This window comes from Oncorhynchus tshawytscha, linkage group LG09 (genome assembly GCF_018296145.1).
Source record: "Oncorhynchus tshawytscha isolate Ot180627B linkage group LG09, Otsh_v2.0, whole genome shotgun sequence".
Taxonomy (NCBI): Eukaryota; Metazoa; Chordata; class Actinopteri; order Salmoniformes; family Salmonidae; genus Oncorhynchus; species Oncorhynchus tshawytscha.
In genome coordinates this window covers 31,819,561-31,844,778 of record NC_056437.1, presented here as the reverse complement: position 1 = coordinate 31,844,778, position 25,218 = coordinate 31,819,561, and the positions used below count along the sequence as shown (strand labels likewise).

Below are 25,218 nucleotides of genomic sequence, written 5' to 3'. Positions count from 1 at the left end.
GCTCAGCGTTCAACACCATAGTGCCCACAAAGCTCATCACTAAGCTAAGGACACTGGGACTAAACATCTCCTTCTGCAACTAGTTCCTGGACCTCCTGACGGGCCGCCCCCAGGTGGTATGGGAAGGTAACAACACATTTGCCATGCTGATCCTCAACATGGGGGCCCCTCAGGGGTGCGTGCTCAGTCCGCTGCTGTACTCCATGTTCAACCATGACTGGATGGTCAAGCAACTCCATCAACATCATTAAGTTTGCCAACAACACAACAGTGGTAGGCCTGATCACCGAAAACGATGAGACAGGCTATAGGGAGGAGGTCAGAGACCTTGCAGTGTGGTGGATGGATAACAACCTCTCCCTCAATGTGATCAAGACAAAGGACATGATTGTGGATTACAGGAAAAGGAGGACAGAAAACGCACCCATTCTCATCAACAGGGCTGTAGTGGTGCAGGTTGAGAGCTTCAAGTTCCTTGGTGTACACATCACCAATAAACTATCATGGTCCAAACACACCAAGACAGTTGTGAAGAGGGCACGACAATGCCTTTTCCCCTCAGGAGACTGAAATGGGTCCTCAGAACCTCGAAATGTTATGCATTTAGACTGGTTGCATCACCGCCTGGTATGGCAACTGCTCGGCCTACAGAGGGTAGGGCGTACGGCCCAGTACATCACTGGGGCCAAGCTTCCTACCATCCAGGACCTCTTCACCAGGCGGTGTCAGAGGAAGGCCCTAGAAATTGCCAAAGACTCCAGCCACCCTAGTCATAGACTGTTCAATATGCTACCGCATGGCAAGTGGTACCGGAGCGCCAAGTCTAGGTCCAAAATGCTTTTCTTTCTTAACAGCTTCTACCCCCAAGCCATAAGACTCCTGAACAGCTAATCAAATGGCTACTCGGACTATTTGCATTGCCCCCCCCACCCTCTTCCACGCTGCTGCTACTACTCTCTGTTATTATCTATGCAAAGTCACTTTAATAACTCTACCTACATGTACATATTACCTCAATTACCTCGACACATGTGCCCTGGCACATTGACTCTGTAACGATATCCCTTATATATAGCTCTGCTATTGTTATTTACTGCTGCTCTTTAATTATTTGTTATTCTTATCTCTTAGTTTTTTTTGTGGTATTTCCTTAAAACTTCATTGTTGGTTAAGGGCTTGTAAGTAAGCATTTCACTGTAATGTCTACACCTGTTGTATTTGGCACATGTGACAAATCAAACTTGATTTGATGCTAGATGCTTGGCACACCTGTATTTGGGGCGTTTCGCAAATTCTTCTGTGCAGATCCGCTCAAGCTCTGTCAGTTTGGATGGAGAGCGTTGCTACACAGCTATTTTCAGGTCTCTCCAGAGACAATTAAATGGGTTCAAATCCAGGCTCTGGCTGGGCCACTCAAGGACATTCAGAAACTTGTCCCAAAGCCACTCCTGCATTGTCTTGGCTGTGTGCTTTGGGTCGTTGTCCTGTTGGAGCGCTGAGTTCCTGAGCGCCTTGGAGCAGGTTTTCATCAAGGATCTCTTTGTACTTTGCTCCGTTCATCTTTTCCTCAATCCTGACTAGTCTCCTAGTCCCTGCCGCTGAAAAGCATCCCCACAGCTTGATTCTGCCACCACCATGCTTCACCGTAGGGATGGTGCCAGGTTTCCTCCAGACGTGATGCTTGGCATTCAGGCCAGAGAACCTTGTTTATCTTGGCCTGATAGTCGGTTAGGTGCCTCTTGGCAAACTCCAAGTAGGATATCATGTGCCTTTTACTGAGGAGTGGCCCCTTTACCATAAAGGCCTGATTGGTGGAGTGCTGCAGAGATGGTTGTCCTTCTGGAAGGTTCTCCCATCTCCACAGAGGAACTCTGGAGCTCTGTCAGAGTGACCATCGGGTTCTTGGTCACCTCCCTGACCAAGGCTCTTCACTCCCGATTGCTCAGTTTGGTCAGGCAGTTAGCTCTACGAAGTTTATTGATGGTTCCAAACTTCTTCCATTTAAGAATGATGGAGGCCAAGGTGTTCTTGGGGATTTTTTTTGGTACACTTCTCCAGATCTGTGCCTCGACACAATCCTGTCTCGGAGCTCTACGGACAATTCCTTCGACCTCATGGCTTGATTTTTGCTCTGACATGCACTGTCAACCGTGGGACCTTATATAGACAGGTGTGTGCCTTTACAAATCATGTCCAAACAATTGAATTTACCACAGGTGGACTCCAATCAAGTTGCAGAAACATCTTGAGGATGATCAATGGAAACATGATGCACCTGAGCACAATTTCGAGTCTCAAAGCAAAGGGTCTGAAAAGTTATGTAAATAAGGTATTTTTTTAATTTTTAATACATTTGCAAAAATGTCTAAAAACCTGTTTTCGCTATGTAATTATGGGGTAGTGTGTAGATTGATGAGGAGGAAAAAAAGATTTAACCAATTTTAGAATATAACTGTAATGTAACAACATTTTCTACATTGCAAAATAATAGTGAAGACATCAAAACTATGAAATAACGCATATGAAATCAGGTTATAGCCAAAAGAATCAAGGGTGGCTACTTTGAAGAATCTCAAATATCAAATATATTTTGATTTGTTTAGCACTTTTTTGGTTACTACATGATTCCATATATGTTATTTCATAGTTTTGATGTCTTCACTATTATTTTGCAATGTACAAAATGTTATTACATTACAGCTATATTCTAAAATTGATCAAATATTTTTTCCCCCTTCATCAACGTAGAAAACAGTAAAAATAAAGAAAAGGTGGAGCTGCTTACCATAAGCCAGATGGGGTAAGGCACCTTGCGGAGGACCTGAGGGGTGTCAGAGGAGACAGAAGACACCCCGCTGCACCACAGCACTGAGTAAAGCCACGGCTCATTCACCGGGTACACCGTCACACTCATGTTGTTTGCCAAGAAGTCCCTACAAAGACAAATAGTTATTGGAAATGCTGGCCTGTGAGTAATACAGGGTGAGGTTAGGGATTTAGATAACATTTGTGGACCTACCAGATAAGATTCTTGGGGCATGTCCGGTTAAGATTGTGGAAGATCACAGCATGTGAAGGGTTAGGGTTAGTGTTTGAGAGTAACAGTAGGTATGTCTTACTGAATGTCCTTGTTGCTGGCCTGTGAGTAGCGCAGGGTGAGGCTGCTGATGCCTCTGTGTCTGAGCTCCTCCACTGACAGCTTCTCCAAGGAGGTCTGCTGCAGCCCCCTGACACGGCCCCTGTCTGTGTCCGGGGTCCACGTCACCTAAAGAGCAATAGGGCACAAGACACAGGGTAAGAGACTGGACCTGCTTTTTGATTCACACTTTTCTACCAATATTACTAATAAGGATTCAGTGAGACCCATAAACAGAGTCCTTCTCACTCTCTTCTGTGATATCCCAGACCTCTGGACGGCCCACAGGGTGTCCATGATCCAGGTCTTGTAGTGTGGGTGTTCTGGGGGAGGTCTGCGGAGATACAACAGGGCTGACCGGTTGGCCCTGGCAGCCAGACGCAACATCTCTACCAGGCTACACACTGTCAGGTTCCGTATCCGGTTCCGGTCCCTCCCTGTCAGAGACCCAACAGTCCAGAAGGGGTCGTTCTGGAGAGACAGAGAGGGTATATATTTTATGAAGTGATGCAAAAAAAGATACATTCTAAAATTGTCTCGGTGTAGGGAGAGGGAGAGGTAGACTAGAGAAGGGAGAGACAAAGAAAAAAAGCAATACAAGGAGAAAGAGAGTGTCATAGATACTGAGAGAGAGAGAGAGAGAGAGAGAGAGAGAGAGAGAGAGAGAGAGAGAGAGAGAGAGAGAGAGAGAAAGAGAGAGAGAGAGAGAGAGAAAGGTACCTCCAAAAACCACTGCCCCGCATTTAGAGAGCGAATCTCTGTCCAGTTGAAGAGAGAGGCGTCCTCGTCCTGCCTGTCTGGAAAGACTTTGGCGATGTCAGTGGTCCGTTTCAAGGTGCGGTCTCGCATCAGGAAGGGCACCCCGTCCAGACTGGAGGGGAGAGGTGGGACCACAGACTTACATCACTGAACCAGCAACATATGTCATTCACACTTATGTCACTGCTTTAATAAATAAAGATCATGTTTCTGTGGCAATGTAAGGGAAAAAAAGAGCCTGTAATAAAAGGCCTATAATGCATTGAAAATGAATGGATGTGAGATTAAAATGGTCTTAAAACATGTTGACTATATCAAAGGCAGCGACAGAATGGGGCTCTTTAGATTTGCTCTATAACCATTTAAACCCTGAGATTGTTGCTATTGATTCGTTCCCAGTCTACTGTAAAGAACTCATTGCTCCAAACATTGAGGTGGTAGGGTGGGGTGGGGTAAGGTTATTGGCTGGTCGAGTATGGTTGGTTACCTGACGGTGACGTCGGCCTCCAATGAGCTAACCCCCTGCTGCAGAGCCTTGTTGAAGGACATCAGGGTGTTCTCTGGAGCCAGCTACAGCACAGGACACACAGACAGAGGGACAGCCTTAGAGAGGTATAATGGGTTATTATGGGTTGTTAGAATCTGATGGTGGTCATTTGATCTAGTGGTGGGTGGCATTATTATTTCACTATTTTAATAAATAGGTAAAAGGTCAGCAAAAGAGGTAATTGTATGTGCGGGAGTTATCTTTTATCATAAGCTTTTTAAACGTTGTACAAATGGTGCGGTTGGTGAGACCTGTAAAAAATCCATTGATCTTTCTAGCAAGTGGATGTCAGAGAGGCACGTTTACTTAAACAGAGAGGCATTTACAGCAGTACACCTCTGACATCATCATTTCAATGAAATGAATCCTCACTCTCTGTGACAAAGACAGGTATCTACACCACAACTCAAACCTACTACAGCCGTACAATGTTAGACATACTAATCCACTTCTGAATATATTGATCCTTTGATTTCTCCTGAGGGAAGAGGTCCTTGTCTGAGTTTGTAGAATAAAGCTCATAGAAAGACAGAATAATGAATCTGTCTTGTCCTTTGGTAAGCAGCTTTCAGGCACTGGTCTCCTGTCTCCTTCCACAGACAGCTACCATATTACCCACAGCAGGAGTCAATAGAGGCAAGCCCTAACGGGCTGAAAGTGTGTGTTTGTGTTTTTGTGTTTGTGGAGTGTGCGTTTGTGATTTGAAGGCAGGTAGATAGGCAGAGTGTGTGTCTGGGCTACAGTGTGAGTGTGTATTTGTTTAAAGCAAGTGGTCTGGAACAATGTTTACTTACCCAGCTGCTTCGGGACAGGACAGTTTATTGTGTTCCCTACCAACAGTAGAAAACAAACCAAACATCTACAATCCTAACAAATGTGCTCTCGATCAATGAACCTACTGCTACTCCGTTGGGGGAGGGGGGGCGACATATGGAATTGTTTTAAGAAGGTCACACAATGGATCCTTTAGCTATTTGATCTACAATTTTAGGACCACTTCAGGTCTAAAAAATATATATACACATTTTTGATAATATATAGAATTTGGCCCTTTAATAAAAATACTATAGCCCATAGAAACAAATTGAATAACACATTCTTAAATCACAAAAAAGACAGTCCAAAAATAAATCACAAAAAATAAGGTATTGAAGTGTCTGTCCTATATCTATATGTCAGGAAATATTTGTGTATTTTTTTTACACATGTTTAGCCCCTTTTAGCCCCTTACCTTTAGACGAGTCCCGTGACACTTTTGAGGGGTCATAGAGCAAAATAGAGAACATTGTGTTTGTGAGAGTCTCCCCTTTCTATAGAGTTGTTTGTATTAGTTTGTGGGCCAAACCGTTTGCATGCTAATATGTTTTTGTGTACGGCCAGTTTTCGGGATGTCTCCTTGTCTGACAAACAGCGTTGTAGCTCTGCCACTTTCCACCACAGATGTGGAAGGGTGACATAGGTGGTTTCGGTGGATTGAAACACAGCCCATGCAAAATTATATCTTTAGCTTAAACTAAAAAATGATTATTACCGGTTCGTCAATAGATTCTAGGTTATACACTGACTGGACAAATGCTGTTTGTCTGGCCCTATATAGCCTGCACTCATTACCAGGTCAAGGCAGCACAGTCAGTGCATGTCACAAAGCAGACCTGTTTGAACCTGATTGTGAACTCCACCTATCCAATGAACTGTTTCATTGTCCAGCAAGTAAATAGTGTTCGCTAATGGGGCTCTTTATTGGGGCTCCAAGACATTCAGTACATTCATTACCCTGAAGCAGAACAGCTCTCAAATTGAATGTGATTGTGAACTCCAGCCACCATTATCGCTTATACCTATTTAATAATTAATGATCTACATGAAGAGGCTAGAGAGTAGAGCCATTGCCTTACCATTGGCGCTCCCCGTCGTCCAATGACGTCAGGTCGAGATTTGAGGCTGTTCTTGTCCATGATGCAGGGTGAGGAGATGGCAAGGGGAGCCATGTAGAGGGCCAGCAGGACACTCAGGTAAACCAGCAGCAATATCATGTGGAACTCTGGGAAGGAGGAAGACCACAGAGTGAGGACATTAGGTCTCACAAATTTCTGAATGCTGCTGCAGTTATTGTTCGTTAAAACATCTTAATGGTTATAATGGTTTACAATGATATTAATTATGATGTAATATGTACAATATTGGTATTATTGGTCAGAGTTACAGTGAAAGCCAATCCTAAGCCAACACAACACTTACTGGTTCTCTCTGCACGGACCACTTGTTCAGCAACTAGCCAGCCCAGCACTGTGACGGCAGCCAGAGCTCCTATGTGCAGGAAAGGCCCTGTGGACTGAATTACAACACAGGAAGACAGGAGTTTTATAACCTTGTTTACACACAAACATCTAAAAAAGACCAATAGAGAAACAGAGACAAATAGAGATGTAGACCTGTAGAGATATGAGGATGATGTCCCATTCGTCCCCCCAGACGTCATCGATGGAGACCACGCCACTGACAGTGGTGATCAAGGCAGCCAACACACCAACCTGAGTTAAAAAACATACTAACAGTTTGATTTGTCCTACACATTCCTATGCAGGGCTAATAGTAATACGGTATTTATTTCCGTAGGTCAGAGTTCATTTGGAAGCCTACCTTGTGGATCCAGTAGAGGTTCAGCTGCTGTCCCAGTGAAATATGACAAAGTGCTAAAATCTGGAAACGAACAGAGCCACAATCAGGTTAGATCACACTGAAGCTGCTGTAGCAACATGTGCTTTACTGTGTGTATAAGCATATAACCAAACATGGGTAACTCACTCACCATTAAAAATGTAATGTAACTAAAGCCAACTGCGGTGGTTGCCAGAATGGGGACAGTCCCGTCCTTCCATTCCCCAGAACGGTTGTATAGTAACCTGAGGATGAGAGACAACGGGTGGGGAAGGTGAACCAGTGCCTTGACAAGAAGAGGATGAAACAGACAAGCTCTTCTAGGAGATATTGAAATATGCACACGTTCTATTACTAATTTAAAACTGCTCAAACGAGAGAGTGCTTCTGAAGGACAGAAACAATGGTACAAACAGCCCACAGTCACTCTGGTAAGGACTAACTGCCCCACTCACCAGTTGAATTGGTTGTAGTCATTGTGGGCCTCCAACCAGAAGTAAGCCCAGAAGAGGAGCAGGGAGAAGGTGCTGCACAAGATGATGAACCATGCACACTCCCACTGGTGAACACACAACAGACAAGAAGAAGACATTTGTGACTCGTTTCAGGAAATTAGGCATATGTCACACGTCACTACTTCTCAGGAGAGTCATTTGAACAAACATTTTTTATCAAAATGTTTTTTTGGGGGGCACAAATGCCTTCTGGAACAAGTGAACTTTCAAGTTCCTTAATAACAAACTTGTATTCCATCCGTAAATACAAATACAATTGCTAAATGACGAGCCTAGTTGGTTTGGCCTTGGAAAACTATTTCCATTCTTCGTTATAGCCTAATGTTAGCTACTGTAGCTAACATTGAACCTGGTTGGTTAGCTTTAGCTACCTGCAGATTTATATTACAGCTATGACAATGTTTGTAATGGTTGGTAGTAGCATGAGTTGGGATAATGCCGCTTCATTGTTTAGTTAGCTACATGTTTAAACAAAAGACTACATGTCTAAACAAAACACTTCGCCAGATAATTACATGACCCATCAAGATAGCCAGGTGCCCAGGGGTGATTACGGCCATCTATTGTATTTCATGAACATGTGTACAAGTCTAGAGAATAGTGACTCATCCACTTAACTAGATGTGGCTGGGGAGTGGTTATAGCATTTATTTCACATGACCCATCAATTTAGACAAGTGTGTCAGGTAAGCGTAATCTAATAATTCAAAAATATTTATAAAATATTTTTATCTGGACACTTTCTGTTTTTTATATTGTTACTATGCAAGTAACCATTTCACTGTACTGTTTACACCTTCTGTATCCGGTGCATGTGACAAATCCACTTTTTTATTGTGTTTGATATAGTGTGTTTACCAGAGACGGTAATGTGAAGAACAACATGACCTGCACCAAAGTCAGATTAGGATATAGGCCAAGGACTAGATCAAGTGTTTTTTTTACCTTGAGTTTTCCTTATTGTTAGGCTAATACTTTTACCACTTTTAGTCCTGAAATCTTTGGTTGTTTACTAAACTAATCACTCTGTTTAGCAAATGGCCTCACATGTGAATCGTTAAAGAGATGGGTGGGGCTAAGGGTTAAGAGGGTGTGAACGATGCTGAATGGATTCTCCAGGAGGTATACCAAAACATTCAAGGGCCATTTTTTGGATTCTCCAGAAGGTATACCAAAACATTCAAGGGCCATTTTTTGGATTCTCCAGAAGGTATACCAAAACATTCAAGGGCCATTTTTTGGGATTCTCCAGAAGGTATACCAAAACATTCAAGGGCCATTTTTAAAAGAAAAATTACTTTCCCATTGTTCTCCAACTGCAGTGTGTTTTACCATTTTTTAGCTAAAAAAACACTATTTCAAATTCTGCTATATAAGCCCGAATCGAGGCGATCGGTCACGTTTATATTCTATAACACTTTTAACATAACATTACACGACTTTAAGCTTAAACAATCAAAGGCAAAAGGTCCTAAGAGTAAAAAAAAAATTCTACAACACCTGACCTCTTAAATAAAAATACATTTTCCCCTTGATTGCTAACAGAACCTTCACCTTTTGTCTGTCCTCTGGTTTGACGTGAAAGTATAGGAGAAGGTTTGGACAGATTACCAGGCACTTCCCCCAAAGTAATGAACTGGATTGAGGGGGATAGGACAGGTCAGGGGCCCATGCAGCAGGGCACAACGTTGCGGCAGAGCAAATTTCCCAAGGATTATAAAGAATATGGTATCATGTCAGCACTATTCATGACATCTCTTTCTGCAAAGTTCTACAACGATTGCCTACTGAACGTGGCCCAGGTCAGACCACAGCCAGTTGGAGTTGACCAGTGATCAGTTTTACACCTCATGCTGGCCAGACTAGTGCGGAATCTCCTCCACATCTCCTACAGTCTATTATTAGAGGTGTGTAGATGTGTGGTTAGAGTGGAATACCACATTAACACTTCACACTGCACTCGGAGGAAAGATGAGAAACCTGATCAGAGAGATCTCACCTTCTGCAGGTTAGAGTTAATGCACAGGGGAGAATGGGAGAGTAGAGGGCTGCTGTTTTAATGAATTCTGGTTTCTGAGGTAACCACCACACTACTTCTGTTGAGACATTCAATTACCTTGTCCGGCACAATACTTTACAGCTTTGACTTGACTGTGTGTGTGTGTGTATGTGTGTGTGTAAGCAGTAAAGTTAGACCCTAGACCTAATGCGACTAAGGTAATAGAGGTAATACAAAGTGACAGTGGGGCAGGGGCTCTGACAAAGTCAGGTTGTAGTATTTAATTGGTCAACTTACAGTGAGCTGAAAGTGCATAGGTGTAGGACTACAGCCACAGTCACATGGTGAATCTCACATTCACTCAAGAACAGTCGGAGGAATCTCTCCAAAGCAGGTTTGGGTGAAATTAATTTCCGATGCCGTTAATTCAGGAAGTTAGCTAGTGTTAGGAGCGAACCAAGGAGAAGGATATTTTGTACACATTTAGCAGACAACACATTACAGTGGGCGACTCATTCATTGTCACCAAGCTGATGACGTCTAATCCTGACGTACTTCCAATCCCATTACATCCTCCTCCAGAGCACAGTAGCATATGGGCACCCAGACGGTGTCTGGCCATCCTTCTCCTTCCCTCTCTAACATCTTCACAGCCTGCTAATTATAACCCTAATAGGCAGTGCTGATCTACCACACTGTTACATCTACTGAGAAGAACACTGATTAATCACCATGAATGCGCTTAATCAGACAACCAGTATGACTGGTTGCCGTTACCGGCAAACCTTCTCAGACATACAGTTCACATCTCGCTTCTGTATTATAAAGTACACACACACAAGTTATCCTATGGATTTTTCAATATCAGGTGTGTGGTACTACATGGAAATATGTACATAAAAAATAAGGTGCAATACTACAATGCAAATATTGATGCTTTGTGCCTCAATAATAACTTGCAACGTATGATTGAGCTATGGATCATCCTCACTCCTGCTCAGCATGGGCTGCTTCATGGTGTGCTATTGTTGAGTGAAAGTATTTCTAGGTCATTTATTACAAAGTTCTCTATTGGCTGGAAGAGCAGGAAAGAGCTAATCTGTTTCTGAGAAATACCAGCCTACCACAAAGTACCAGCAAGCAATGATATACAAACACAGGAGGATCAACTCAGGACTGGGAATCACAGCAGTACGATCTCAAAGGCCAAGTCAATATCAGAATGAACTCTAATAATAAGAGTGAGATAAATAAGTATTGTTAGAGAGTTGCATTTAGTCTGAGTATAGCAGAGACACACTAGAGTTTGCATACCGCCCAACTGATCCTCAACACGGAGGCCTCACAGGGGTGGAAGCTCAGCACCTCTGTGGGGCAATTGCAACGTCCGCAACGGCAGGGCTCCTCAGAGAGTGGTGTGGTCAGCCCAAGGCATCGTCGGTGGCACGCTGCCTGCCCACCAGGACATCTACAGTACCCGGTGTCATAGGAAGGCCAAGAAAATCATCAAGGACCCCAGCCACCCGAGCCACAGCCTGTTCACCCCGCTACCATCTAAAAAGGTAGAGACAGGGACCGAGAGACTGATAAATAGCTTCTATATCCAGGCCTTCAGACAGTCACCACTAGCCGACCTCTGGCCAGTACCCTGCCCTGAACCTCAAACAATGTCACTAGCCGTTACCACCTGGTACTCTAAGCTGCACCTAAGAGAACACTGGTGATTTCAAAAATGTTTACCTAATGTTTTACCCAATTTATATTAATATACAGTATTCTAGTCATGGCTCATCTTTATAACTACTTTAATACAAACCTTTAATATTCACATTGTTAAATTCTAAATTAACCTATTAAAACTCACGGACGATTAGTAAAGCTTATTAGAACAGAGTTTATATCCGGTGTCCTGTGTGGATTTAAGTATGCTCTCTCTAATTCTCTCTTTCTTTCTCTCTCTCAGAGGACCTGAGCCCTAGGACCATGCCTCAGGACTACCTGGCATGATGACTCCTTGCTGTCCCCAGTCCAACTGACCGTGCTGCTGTTCCAGTTTCAACTGTTCTGCCTGCGGCTATGGAACACTGACCTGTTCACCGGACGTGCTACCTGTCCCAGTCCTGCTGTTTTCAACTCTCTAGAGACAGCAGGTGCGGTAGAGATACTCTTAATGATCGGCTATGAAAAGCCAACTGACATTTACTCTTGAGGTGCTGACTTGTTGCACCCTCGACAACTACTGTGATTATTATTATTTGACCATGCTGGTCATTTATGAACATTTGAACATCTTGGCCATGTTCTGTTATAATCTCCACCCGGCACAGCCAGAAGAGGACTGGCCACGCCTCATAGCCTGGTTCCTCTCTAGGTTTCTTCCTAGGTTTTGGCCTTTCTAGGGAGTTTTTCCTAGCCACCGTGCTTCTACACCTGCATTGCTTGCTGTTTGGGGTTTTCGGCTGGGTTTCTGTACAGCACTTTGAGATATCAGCTGATGTAAGGGAGGGCTATATAAATACATTTGATTTGATTCCCCCATTGGGTCATACAGCTGCATAAGACAAAGACATATTTCCACCAGTGGTAATATATATACCCCAAATTGGGTGAAGTCTCCTCTCTTAACATTACATCTTTATTACTAGGCAGGAAATTAAGTGATGTGGGCCACAAACGGTTCCTTCTCCTTTAAGGTTGACCTGACCTCAACCCCCTTCCTCACTTCTCCACAGCTCACCACCATTATCAGTGAATGCAATCATGTGATTGCCTCTCCTCTACTCAGCATCTTCCAAAGCCCCCTGGATCCTATCCAACCTTCCTTGAACCCACCATAAACATTCCCCCTACAGATAACAATTAACTTCTGGTGAATAAACCAGACTACGGCACTACTCATGTCTCTAGTTTAACTGATGATTAACAACATTTAAAAAGTTTAGAAATCCAAACCCATCAACACACTTTCCATACAGTCCATATTCACATACACTACATGGCCAAAAGTATATGGACACCTGCTCATTGAACATCTCATTCCAAAATCATGAGCATTAATATGGAGTCGGTCAACCCTTTGCTGCTATAACAGCTACCACTCTTCAGGGAAGGCTTTCCACTAGATGTTGGAACATTGCTGCGGGGACTTGCTTCCATTCAGCCACAAGATCATTAGTGAGGTCGGGAACTGATGTTGGGCGATGAGACCTGGCTCGCAGTCCGCGTTCCAATTCATCCCAAATGTGTTCGACGGGATTGATGTCAGGTCTCTGTGCAAGCCAGTCAAGTTCTTCCACACTGATCTCGACAAACAATTTCTGTATGGACCTTGCTGAAACAGGAAAGGGCCTACCAAAACTGTTACCACAAAGTTGGAAGCACAGAATCGTCCAGAATGTAATTGAATAATGTAGTGTTAAAATGTCCCTTGACTGGAATGAATGGTCCTAGCCCGAACCATGAAAAACAGCCCCAGACCACTCTAGCCTAGTGGTTAGAGCGTGTGACTAGTAACCGGAAGGTTGCGAGTTCAAACCCCCGAGCTGACAAGGTACAAGTCTGTCGTTCTGCCCCTGAACAGGCAGTTAGCCTAGGAACAGTGGGTTGTCATTGAAAATAAGAATTTGTTCTTAACTGACTTGCCTGGTTAAATAAAGGTAAAATAAATAAATCTTCCACCAAACTTTAAAGTAGGCAGTATTTATTGGGGAAGGTAGCGTTCTGCTGGCATCTGCCAAATTCAGATTCAGACGGCCAGATAGTGAAGCATGATTCATCACTCCAGCAAATGAGTTTCTACTGCTCCAGAGTCCAATGGCTGCGAGCTTTACACCCCTCCAGCCAACGCTTGGTATTGCACATGGTGATCTTAGGCTTGCACGCAGCTGCTTGGAAATGGAAACCCATTTCATGATGTTGCTTCCAGAGGCAGTTTGGAACTCGGTTGTGAGTGTTGCAACTGAGGACAGACGATTTTTACGCACTTCAGCTCTCGGTGGTCCTGTTCTGTGAGCTTGTGTGGCCTACCACTTAGCGTCAGAGCCATTTCTTACTCCCACATATTTCCACTTCACAATAACAGCACTTACAGTTCATCGGGGCAACTCTAGCAGGGCAGAAATTTGATAAGCTAACCTTTTGGAAAGGTGGCATCCTATGACAATTCCACGTTGAAAGTCACTGAGCTATTCAGTAAGGCCATTCTAATGACAATGTTTTTTCTATGGAGATTGCATGGCTGTGTGCTCTATTTTATACACCTGGCAGCAACAGGTGTGCCCGAAATAGCCGACTACATCGAAGGGGTGTCCATATACTTTTGTATATGTAGGGTATCAAGTTGTTTCAGCTCTATACAAGTGAATGTATGAATTAATTTGTATTTTCGTGTCAAATCACCAGTTGATAGCCCATCCCTTGACAAACAAACATTACAATAATTATTCAATACAAAATAGCAAATAAGGTTATCCAAACAATAATTATATGCCAAGAGCAGTACAAAATATACATACACAGTTGAAGTCAGAAGTTTTGTCGTGGAAGAATCAGAAATTTGTTGGTAACATATGTAAAATGTTTTGTGTATAAATGTGTATAAATTACTTCTCATCAAAGAATGTTATTTTTGTATAATACTGTGGCAGGGTTTGCAGTATCTGTTCTATGTCAAGACTAAGTTGCATGGGCCGCAGAGAGGGGAGAGGTCAAAGTATCATCATGTGTAAACATAGCTCTTGGCTCCACAATGTCTGTGTGCCAGTCAGTGTGTCTCTGTGATCTTGTCAAGATAGGATTGGTTGCATCTAAATGACAATTTGATATATGCCTGTTGATATGGAGGGTTGGTTTATGGTTCTGGGGTTTGAGTAAGGAGACAAAGCTGAACGATTTATTATGTCTATGCTGTCTGACTATGTGTGATCTTTGCTATAAAGGATCCCATTTTGCCATCATGTTGGGACTCTCAACTTTTCATTAGAGATACTGAACTGTTGAAAGTCAAAATGCTATTGCAATATGGAGGGGGCTCTCAGAGAATTCATTGAGAGACACTGAATTACCTGAGAGTCACAGGATTGTGATAGAGCTCATATAATTAAAAGATGGACTTTGATAACTCTGACTTGTGGTTTGCTCCCATGATTTGGTAAAGAGGAAATTTCCACAACAGTTTACATACCCTTAGAAATGGGTCATTAAAACTCGTTTTTCAGCCACTTCACACATTTCTTGTTAACAAATGATAGTTTTGGCAAGTCGGTTAGGACATCTAACTTTGTGCATGACACAAGTCATTTTTACAACTATTGTTTACAGATTATTGATTATTGCACTTGTAATTCACTGTATCACAATTCCAGTGGGTCAGAAGTTTACAAACACTAAGTTAACAGTGCCTTTAAACAGCTTGGAAAATTCCAGAAAATGATGTCATGGCTTTACAAGCTTCTGATAGGCTAATTGACATAATTTGAGTCAATTGGAGGTGTACCTGTTTCAAGGCATACCTTCAACTCAGTGCCTCTTTGCTTGACATCATTGGAAAATCAAAAGAAATCAGCCAAGACCTCAGAAAAAAAAGAATTGCAGACATCCACAAGTCTGGTTCATCCTTGGGAGCAATTTCCAAAACGCCTGAAGGTACCACGTTCATCTGTACAAACAATAGTACGCAAGTATAAACACCATGGGACCACGCAGACATCATACCACTCAGGAAGGAGAGGCATTCTGTCTCCTAGAGGTGAACGTACTTTAGTGCAAAAAGTGCAAATCAATTCCAGAACAACAGCAAAAGACCTTGTGAAGTTGCTGTAGGAAACAGGTACAAAAGTATCTATATCCACAGTAAAATGAGTCCTATATTGACATAACCTGAAAGGCCGCTCAGCAAGGAAGAAGCCACTGCTCCAAAACTGCCATAAAAAAGCCAGACTACGGTTTGCAACTGCACATGGGGACTGTTACGCACGCCTCTATGAAGAGGGAACGCAACACCCTGCTACAACTAAACTCTCCGTGAAGTGCAAAAGGTATGGACTGTAGGTGCGAGTAAGAATGACAACAGGCAGAATGTGGTACCGTTTACAAGGACTTTATTCCTTTACACGGTAATATGGGGAAAAGGGGCTGGACGGAACCAAAGCAAAGAAAGTAAATCTCAAAGCCCCCCCCCCCCTCCTATCTTACCTGCCTACCCACTTCTTACCTAATTTAGCACCACCTGGTGCCCTAACCAAAATACAGGGGGTGGTCCGCCCAGGTCTTACCTAGTGTGCCTAGACAGTGAATATACTACGGGTATATGTATGCCCGCAGGCCTCTTGTCTAAACACTCCCAAGGTGACTTCCACTTTCCCCCTGGGAACAAATTAAACATAATATTAAACAATTTCACAAACAAACTAAGAAACAAAGGACATCAAATAAGCTCTATCTGAGCAACAAACTCACAAAACATACCAACTCTCTGCAATGACCTCCCAGCAGAATCAACCTCTAGCAGAATCAACCTCTAGCAAAATCTCTCAGCAATCCCTACCTCCAAATCTCTAGCAAATCGCTCTAGCAAAATCTCTGCAATGACCTCCCAGAAAATCTCTCCTGAACAGAACACTGGCTTTTATATAGCTTCAGAAGGAATGGGTAATTGGAGACAGCTGTGTCTTGACGAGGGGGCGGGGTCAGCGCTCCAATTAGCCCTGGAGTCGACCAATCAGCTGCTTGAGGGATTTCAGGAAGCCATTTCCTGAAATGAACACATGCAAATACACAAACTACAACACATAATCTGGGGAATGTAACAGGGACAAAGATCATACTTTTTGTAGAAATGTCCTCTGGTCTGATGAAACAAAAATAGAACTGTTTGGCCATAATGACCATCGTTATTTTTGGAGGAAAAGGGGGGAGACTTTCAAGCTGAAGAACACCATCCCAACTGTGAAGCACAGGGGGTGGCAGCATCACGTTGTGGGTGAGCTTTGCTGCAGGAGGGACTGGTGCACGTCACAAAATACATGGCATCATGAGGCAGAAAAATGATGTGGATATATTGAAGCAACATCTCAAGACATCAGTCAGGAAGTTAAAGCTTGGTCGCAAATGGGTCTCCCAAATGGATAATGACCCCAAGCATACTTCCAAAGTTGTGGCAAAATGGCTTAAGGACAACAAAGTCAATGTATTGGAGTGGCCATCACAAAGCCCTGACCTCAATCCCATAGAAAATTTGTTGGTAGAACTGAAAAAGTGTGTGTGAGCAAGGAGGCCTACAAACCTGACTCAGTTACACAAGCTCTGTCAGGAGGAATGGGCCAAAATTCACCCAACTTATTGTGGGAAGCTTGTGGAAGGCTACACGAAACCTTTGACCCAAGTTAAGTAATTTAAAGGCAATGCTACCAAATACTGATTGAGTATATGTCAACTTTTGACCCACTGGGAATGTGATGAAAGAAAAAAGCTGAAATAATTAATTCTCTCTACTATTATTCTGACATTTCACATTCTTAAAATAATGTGGTGATCCTAACTGACCTAAGACAGGGAATTGTAACAAGGATTAAATGTCAGGAATTGTGAACCTGAGTTTTAATGTATTTGGCTAAGGTGTATGTAAACTTCTGACTTCAACTGTATAATACTGAAAATGTAAGAGTATGGTGACTCCCCTACCGGGCCTCAATCCGAGGCCACCAGCAACAATGTCAAACACCCTAACCACTGTCCCAATAAGGGATATCTGAAGGGCATGTGCTTATTGGGCCACTATAGGCCCTGTCCAGAAGAAACTCCTCCTACCTAGGAACTTATGTAGATGAATCTACTTGATTGGTGTAAGGAATAGATGAATGCAACTTTGATATAAATCTCAGCTCTGTTAAAAGTACACTCAAGAAAAACTATTTTATTAATCATAGTGATTCCGGAGTAACAATAAAACAGGTTAACATGCCCCACCAACATTAGACAACTATACAAAAAGCCTTTAAAAATCGCTGAAATAAGCAAGTCAAATCAACGATGAGACTCATCAGACTAACTGACATCTGACACCGACATGGTGGCGTAGTGGAAAGATCAGAGTATCTGTCACGCCCTGGTCTAAGTATTTTGTGTTTTTCTTCATGTATTGGGTCAGGCCAGGGTGTGGCATGGGGTTTTTGTATTGTGGTGTGTTTTGTCTTGGGGTTCTGGTGTGTTTGTATTGGGATTGTAGCTAGTGGGGTTATCTAGCAAAGTCTATGGCTGTCTGGAGTGGTTCTCAATCAGAGGCAGGTGTTTATCGTTGTCTCTGATTGGGAACCATATTTAGGCAGCCATATTCTTTGAGTTTGTCGTGGGTGATTGTCCTTAGTGTCTTTGTTCCTGTCGCTGTGTTAGTTGGCACAAGTACAGGCTGTTTCGGTTTTCGTTACGTTTATTGTTTTGTAGTGTTGTGTGTGTATTTGTGTGACGTTTGTTTGATTAAACATGGATCGCAATCTACACGCTGCATTTTGGTCCGACTCTCCTTCACCACAAGAGAACCGTTACAGAATCACCCACCACAAACGGACCAAGCAGCGTGTCAACAGGCAGGAGCAGCCCAAAGAGGAGATGCGTAAGAAGGATTTCTGGACATGGGAGGAGATCCTCGACGGGAGAGGACCCTGGGCTAAACCAGGGGAGTGTAGCCGCCCAAAGGTGAAACAGGAGAAGAGGCAACAGAGGCAGCAGGAGCAGCAGCAGCTACAGTGGGAGAGGTTGCACCACCTGGAGAAATGGACATGGGAGGAGGAACTGGACGGTAAAGGACCCTGGGATCAGCCTGGAGATTATTGTCGCCCCAAAGCCGAGCTGGAGGCAGCAAAAGCAGAGAGGCGGCATTATGTGGAGCTAGCACGGCAGAGCGGATGGAAGCCTGGTAGTCAGCCCCAAAAAATTATTGGGGGGGGGCTCACAGGGAGTATGGCTACGCCAGGTACGAGACCTGCGCAAACTCCCTGTGCTTACCGGGGGGCTAGAGAGACCGGGCAGGCACCGTGTTATGCAGTGGTGCGCACGGTGTCCCCAGTGCGGGTGCATAGCCCGGTGAGGTATATTCCAGCTCCTCGGATCGGCTGGGCTAGAGTGGGCATCGAGCCAGGTAAGGTTGGGCAGGCTCGGTGCTCCAGTGCGCCTGCACGGTCCGGTCTATCCAGTACCACCTCCACACCCCAGCCCTCCGGTAGCAGCTCCCCGCACCAGGCTTCCTGTGCGTGTCCTCGGTCCAGTACCACCAGTACCAGCACCACGCATTAGGCCTACAGTGCGCCTCGCCTCTCCAGCGCTGTCGGAGCCTTTCTCATCTCCAGCGCTGCCGGAGTCTCCCGCCTGTTCAGCGCAGCTAGAGCTTTCCTCATCTCCAGCACTGCCGGAGTCTCCCGCCTGTTCAGCGCAGCCAGAACCTTCCTCCGACAGCGCTGAAGGAGTCTCCCGCCTGTTCAGCGCAGCCAGAGCCTTCCTCCTCTGGACAGCCAGCTGCCAGTCTGCAGTCTCCAGAGCTGCCTGTTCAGCGCAGCCAGAGCTGCCAGTCTGCATGGAGCAGCCAGAGCTGCCAGTCTGCATGGAGCAGCCAGAGCTGCCAGTCTGCATGGAGCAGCCAGAGCTGTCAGTCTGCATGGAGCAGTCAGAGCTGTCAGTCTGCATGGAGCAGTCAGAGCTGTCAGTCTGCATGGCAGCAGAGCTGCCAGTCTGCATGGAGCAGCCAGAGCTGCCAGTCTGCATGGAGCAGCCAGAGCTGTCAGTTTGCATGAAGCAGCCAGAGCTGTCAGTCTGCATGGAGCAGTCAGAGCTGTCAGTCTGCATGGAGCAGTCAGAGCTGTCAGTCTGCATGGAGCAGCCAGAGCTGTCAGTCTGCATGGAGCAGCCAGAGCTGTCAGTCTGCATGGAGCAGCCAGAGCTGTCAGTCTGCAAGGAGCTGCCAGTCTGCACGGAGCTGCCAGTCTGCACGGAGCTGCCAGTCTGCACGGAGCTGCCAGTCTGCACGGAGCTGCCAGTCAGCATGGAGCAGCCAGATCTTTCAGTCTGCCAGGATCCGCCAGACTCTTCCAGATCCGCCAGACTCTTCCAGATCCGCCAGACTCTTCCAGATCCGCCAGACTCTTCCAGATCCGCCAGACTCTTCCAGATCCGCCAGACTCTTCCAGATCCGCCAGTCGGCCAGGATCTGCCAGTCGGCCAGGATCTGCTGAAACCACCAGCCAGCCAGGATCTGGTAGATCTACCTACCTGCCTGAGCTTTCTCTCACTCCCGAGCTTCCTCTCACTCCCGAGCTTCCTCTCACTCCCGAGCTGTCCTTCAGTCCCGATCTGCTCCTCAGTCCAGTGGGTTTCTGGGTGAGGACTACTAGGCCATGGTCAGCGGCGAGGGTGGACTATACAGGGACGCGAGGAGAGGGGACTAAGACATTGACTGAGTGGGTTCCACGTCCCGCGCCGGAGCCGCCACCATGGACAGACGCCCACCCGGACCCTCCCTATTGTTTTGAGGTGCGTTCGGGAGTCCGCACCTTAGGGGGGTTCTGTCACGCCCTGGTCTAAGTATTTTGTGTTTTTCTTCATGTATTGGGTCAGGCCAGGGTGTGGCATGGGTTTTTTGTATTGTGGTGTGTTTTGTCTTGGGGTTCTGGTGTGTTTGTATTGTAGCTAGTGGGGTTATCTAGCAAAGTCTATGGCTGTCTGGAGTGGTTCTCAGAGGCAGGTGTTTATCGTTGTCTCTGATTGGGAACCATATTTAGGCAGCCATATTCTTTGAGTTTGTCGTGGGTGATTGTCCTTAGTGTCTTTGTTCCTGTCGCTGTGTTAGTTGGCACAAGTACAGGCTGTTTCGGTTTTCGTTACGTTTATTGTTTTGTAGTGTTTGGTGTGTATTCGTGTTACGTTTGTTTGATTAAACATGGATCGCAATCTACACGCTGCATTTTGGTCCGACTCTCCTTCACCACAAGAGAACCGTTACAGTATCGTGGACCAAGATGTTTTGAGTTTAAATCTCAGGTGAAGACATGATTAATAATTACTATATACATGAACATGCACAATGAAATTATTTATGTAAAATATGTAAGTTGAAAACTGTATGTTAAAAGCAATGTGTCGGTGTGAAAGTATCACTAACCTTGCCAAAAGACAAAGACCTATGAATGGATTAGTGGTTCACTAATCAGGGCCTTGATTGGCTCTGCAAAAGTAACAAGGCATTATGTTAACGAAACATTCATTTTGGGGGTATTGTTTCTTTGGGAACATCAGGTGACGTTCTGACAACTGAAAATTAGACATGTCTAGAACATTAACATCTTAGATTCTGAGAACATGGCAACCATATTCTGTATATGTTTGGTGGGACGTTGATGGAATATTCTCCTAACCCTCAGAAAACTGGACACATGAGACATGTCTAGAACATTCATATCTAATGTTCTTGCAACGTTACCATGAAATGTGTCTAGAACATGAATATCTTAAATTGGTAACCACGTTCTGGGTAAGTTCTATTTGACAATAAGGGAATGGTCTCTTGGAAATATTCCTTGTACATAATGGAAACATTCCTATGAAAACGTTAGTTAATGACCTAATGAAACTCTTAAGGGAACATTCTCAAACGTTTTGGGAACATTTTTTGTTAGCTGCATCCTCACCAACTGCACCATGCAGCCAATTCCTGGTTAGTGGAAGGCAATATTTGTCTGTCTAATCAATAGGGTGTTTTTGGTTGACCTCCGCGAATGTGACCAAAGATGTGACTGCAACTTTAAAGCCGATTCTAAACATACAAGCAGAACAGGGGATACAAATGAAAGTGACATTTGAGACTCTCTTACCAATTCATTATACACATGTTATGTTTTCAGTTTGTAAGTGTGTGATATGGGGATTAAGAAACGCTTATTTCAACATTTATAAACAATATGCCTGTTGATCTGAGCCTTGCTGTTCGGCTGTCACAGATTCAGCTCTCCCAACTACACTCATCGACTTCCGTACAGTTGGCGTTGTTAGCCTTACTACTCGAACACACCCAATGAGATGAACATTATGCAAGACTTTTTTCTCACATAGTATCTGCTTTTCTTTTCTTTCGGTATTGCAGTTTAGTTGAATTCAATCCCAAAAAGATAATTGCCATGGAGTAGTCCACACTGAAAATTGCAAATAAGACACCTTAGTCATCACCTTTAGTCAAGTAAATAATTTTTTCCATCACTCACAGCCAAAGATATTAACATTTATACATCACAAAAAAATAAACGCAATATGCAGTGTTGGTCCCATGTTTTATGAGCTGAAATAAATTATCCTAGAATTGTTCTATAGACACAAAAAACATTTCTCTCAAATTGTGTGCACAAATTTGTTTACATGCCTGTTAGTAAACATTTCTCATTTGCCAAGATAATCCATCAACCTGACAGGTGTGGCATATCAAGAAGCTGATTAAACAGCATGATCATTACACAGGTGCATTACACACATTACACACCTTGTGCTGGGGACAATAAAAGGCCACTCTAAAATGTGCAGTTTTGTAACACAATGCCACAGATGTCTCAAGTTCTGAGGGAGCATGCAATCGGCATGCTGATTGCAAGAATGTCCACAAAAGCTGCTGCCAGAGAATTTAATGTTAAGTTCTATACCATAAGCAGCCTCCTGCGGGAGCCGCCACCTGCAGGATCATCTGAGACCAGTCACCCGGACAGCTGATGAAACAGCTGAGTATTTGTCTGTAATAAAGCCGTTTTGTGGGCTTTTGATTGGCTGGGCCTGGCTCCCAAGTGGGTGGGCCCATGACTGTTCTTCAGCCCTAATCTTCATAGATTAAGGGCCTAATTAATTTATTTAAATTCACTGATTTCCTTATATGAACTAACTCAGTAAAATCATTGAAATTGTTGCAGGTTACGTTTATATTTTTGTTCAATGTCTGCCATGCTTCTGGATGATGTGATGACGCTGCTCGCGCTTGTTCCAGTGCACACTGAGTGCTAGCTATCGGCTCTATAAAGCCGATGGCAACCACCACGAAACGGGGTATGTGAACGTGAGTAAATTACGTTTAAAACAACAGGTGTCTATCTTGGACTATAACTCAGGACCTGACCCATCACCTTATGCCATTACTGCACCACAGTGGCAGTAAGTGACATCTCAAAAAACACCAAAACTATACAAAACATAAATGGCTCCTAGCCTCCCACACATAGGCTACTTTCTGTCCCTAACACTAAAACTGAAACCAAATAACATAAAACCTAAATAGAAATGTTTTATAAAACTTAAACTAACTAAAAACTAGTAAATCAGATCTGAAAACTGACTGAAACTAAACTGAATTTCAAATAAAAAGCTTGAAACTAATAGAAATATATACTAATATAAAAACACAAAACTATAATAACCTTGGTGTGCATGTGTGTGTGAGTGACTACATTCTGCTTTGTAAATGGAGAGAGGGAAAGTAGGCGTGCAGCTGTATGTTCGTATTTTTCCTCTTGGTCAGCACTTCATTAATGCCCCGCTTACACATTCCCTAACTGGCCTAATTTATGGACAACCTACTGGGTCTTTATAGTCTAATGACAAGTCAAGTACAGCAGGAGTGGCTGTAATACTCCAGTCTGCGTCACACACAGCTGGGAGTCTGGGTCAAAGCATTACATTAAAACACCCCATTGACTCCTACACTAAGCTTATGGCTGCCAATGCCTGCCATAAAGCTAAAACTTTACAATGAGCAGCAACGTTTGATTAGTACTCCTCGCTGATACAGACCACTATTTACAGAACATTGAATTTGACTTGCATTTCATAACAAGACAATAACTGTATTTTGGAAAGTATTATTTTGAATCAACTGAATAATGTCTGTCTTTCTTTATGTATGTATGTTTGGAAAATTGTTCAAATATTCCTGAGGTGTGATCAGCTTTCAATACAGGATGGGCAGAACTGTGACTTGCTAGCCATTTAAAAGGAGTTTAGCGTTATAGTACACACTGACCTCTATACCTATGCACACTACTTGCAGCCTCCCTCTGTAACATTTTACAGAGAGCTGACAGGTATAACACTATATTACCTGTTATAAGCATATATGAACTATAATGTCTTATTATAAGGCGTATAATACTAGATCTTATTTCTCTCTATGAAGCCTAAGGCAAAGGTCATATACAGGCAGGCTCTTGCCTTGCAGGCTGACTGATATTGTTGTGCCCCATCTCACACGTGTCAGGTTACTGTATCTCAGTCAAGTTTCCTTTGTCACTGTTTCTTCCCTGCAAGTGATACTGTATGTCTCCTGACTTTGTTTTGCTTACAAACAAGCCTCTACCACTGCTATAATCTCACTAACAAATTTGTTGGAAAATCATCCATCACCCACGGTCTGAATAAGACAGTTTTTCAATAAACAGACTTCAGACTAAACTAGTATATGGAATGGATTTAAGATGGTCATACCATGGACATTAGCTATTTTATTTAGAATTGTAGGACCAATGTAGGTATAAAAAAATATACATATTAAAAAATGATTTGATAAAATATACAATTTGGCCTCGTCTTCTATAGCCCTTAAACGCATTGAATAACACATGCCTAAATGGCAAAACATACAGTCCAAAAAAAAAATCATAAGGAATAAGGTTTTGAAGTGTCTGTCCTATATATAGGAAATATAAGAAAGCTCAGGAATATGCACTGAACTAAAATATAAACACAACATGTAAAGTGTTGGTCCCATGTTTGATGAGCTAAAAGAAAATATCCCAGAAATGTCCATTTGCATAAAGAAGTTTATTTCTAAAGGAAATTGTGCACACATTTGTTTACATCCCTGTTAGTAAGCATTTCTCCGAGATAATTAATACACCTGACAGGTGTGGCATATCAAGAAGCTGATTAAACAGCATGGTCATTACACAGACAATAAAAAGGCCACTCTAAAATGCACACAACACAATGCTGACTGCAACTGGCATGCTGACTGCAGGAATGTCCAGCATGTTCATTTCTCTACCATAAGCTACTTCCAACTTTGTTTTAGAGAATTTGGCCAACCGGCTTCACAACTGCACGTGTATGGCGTTGTTTGGGCTAGCGGTTTGCTGAGGTCAACGTTGTGAACAGAAAGCCCAATGGTGGCTGTGGGGTTATGGTATGAGCAGGCATAAGTTACGGACAACCAGCACAATTGCATTTTAACAATGGCAATTTGAATGCAGAGAGATACCATGATGAGATCCTGAGGCCCATTGTCATGCCATTAATCCGCTGCCATCACCTCATTTTTCAGCATGATAATGCATGGCCCCATGTCGCAAGGATCTGTACACAATTCTTGGAAGCTGAAAAGTCCCAGTTCTTCCATGGCCTGCATACTCACCAGACATGTCACCCATTGAGCACATTTGGGATGCTCTGGATCGATGTCTATGACAGCGTATTCCAGTTCCTTCTAATATCCAGCAACTTCGCACACCCATTGAAAAGGAGTGGGACAACATTCCACAGGCCACAATCAACAGCCTTATCAACTTTATGAGAAGGGTGATGTGTCGCGCTGCAT

The 25,218-nt window shown here is 43.7% G+C and overlaps 1 protein-coding gene across 2 annotated transcripts in view; it reads right to left on the bottom strand.

Moving 5' to 3' along the window:
* Window positions 1-25,218, bottom strand: part of LOC112257812 (glycerophosphodiester phosphodiesterase domain-containing protein 5) — a 47,692-nt gene that overhangs the window by 4,660 nt on the left and 17,814 nt on the right. For both annotated transcript variants that reach the window (XM_024431677.2, XM_024431678.2), the window contains exons 3-13: window positions 7,556-7,659; window positions 7,252-7,345; window positions 7,083-7,142; window positions 6,875-6,973; window positions 6,681-6,774; window positions 6,338-6,483; window positions 4,383-4,465; window positions 3,857-4,007; window positions 3,386-3,607; window positions 3,120-3,265; window positions 2,786-2,933 (exon numbers count right to left, since the gene is read on the bottom strand). In XM_024431677.2, the coding sequence (XP_024287445.1) occupies window positions 2,786-2,933; window positions 3,120-3,265; window positions 3,386-3,607; window positions 3,857-4,007; window positions 4,383-4,465; window positions 6,338-6,483; window positions 6,681-6,774; window positions 6,875-6,973; window positions 7,083-7,142; window positions 7,252-7,345; window positions 7,556-7,659 (1,347 nt within the window). The remainder of the gene's footprint in view (window positions 1-2,785; window positions 2,934-3,119; window positions 3,266-3,385; window positions 3,608-3,856; window positions 4,008-4,382; window positions 4,466-6,337; window positions 6,484-6,680; window positions 6,775-6,874; window positions 6,974-7,082; window positions 7,143-7,251; window positions 7,346-7,555; window positions 7,660-25,218) is intronic.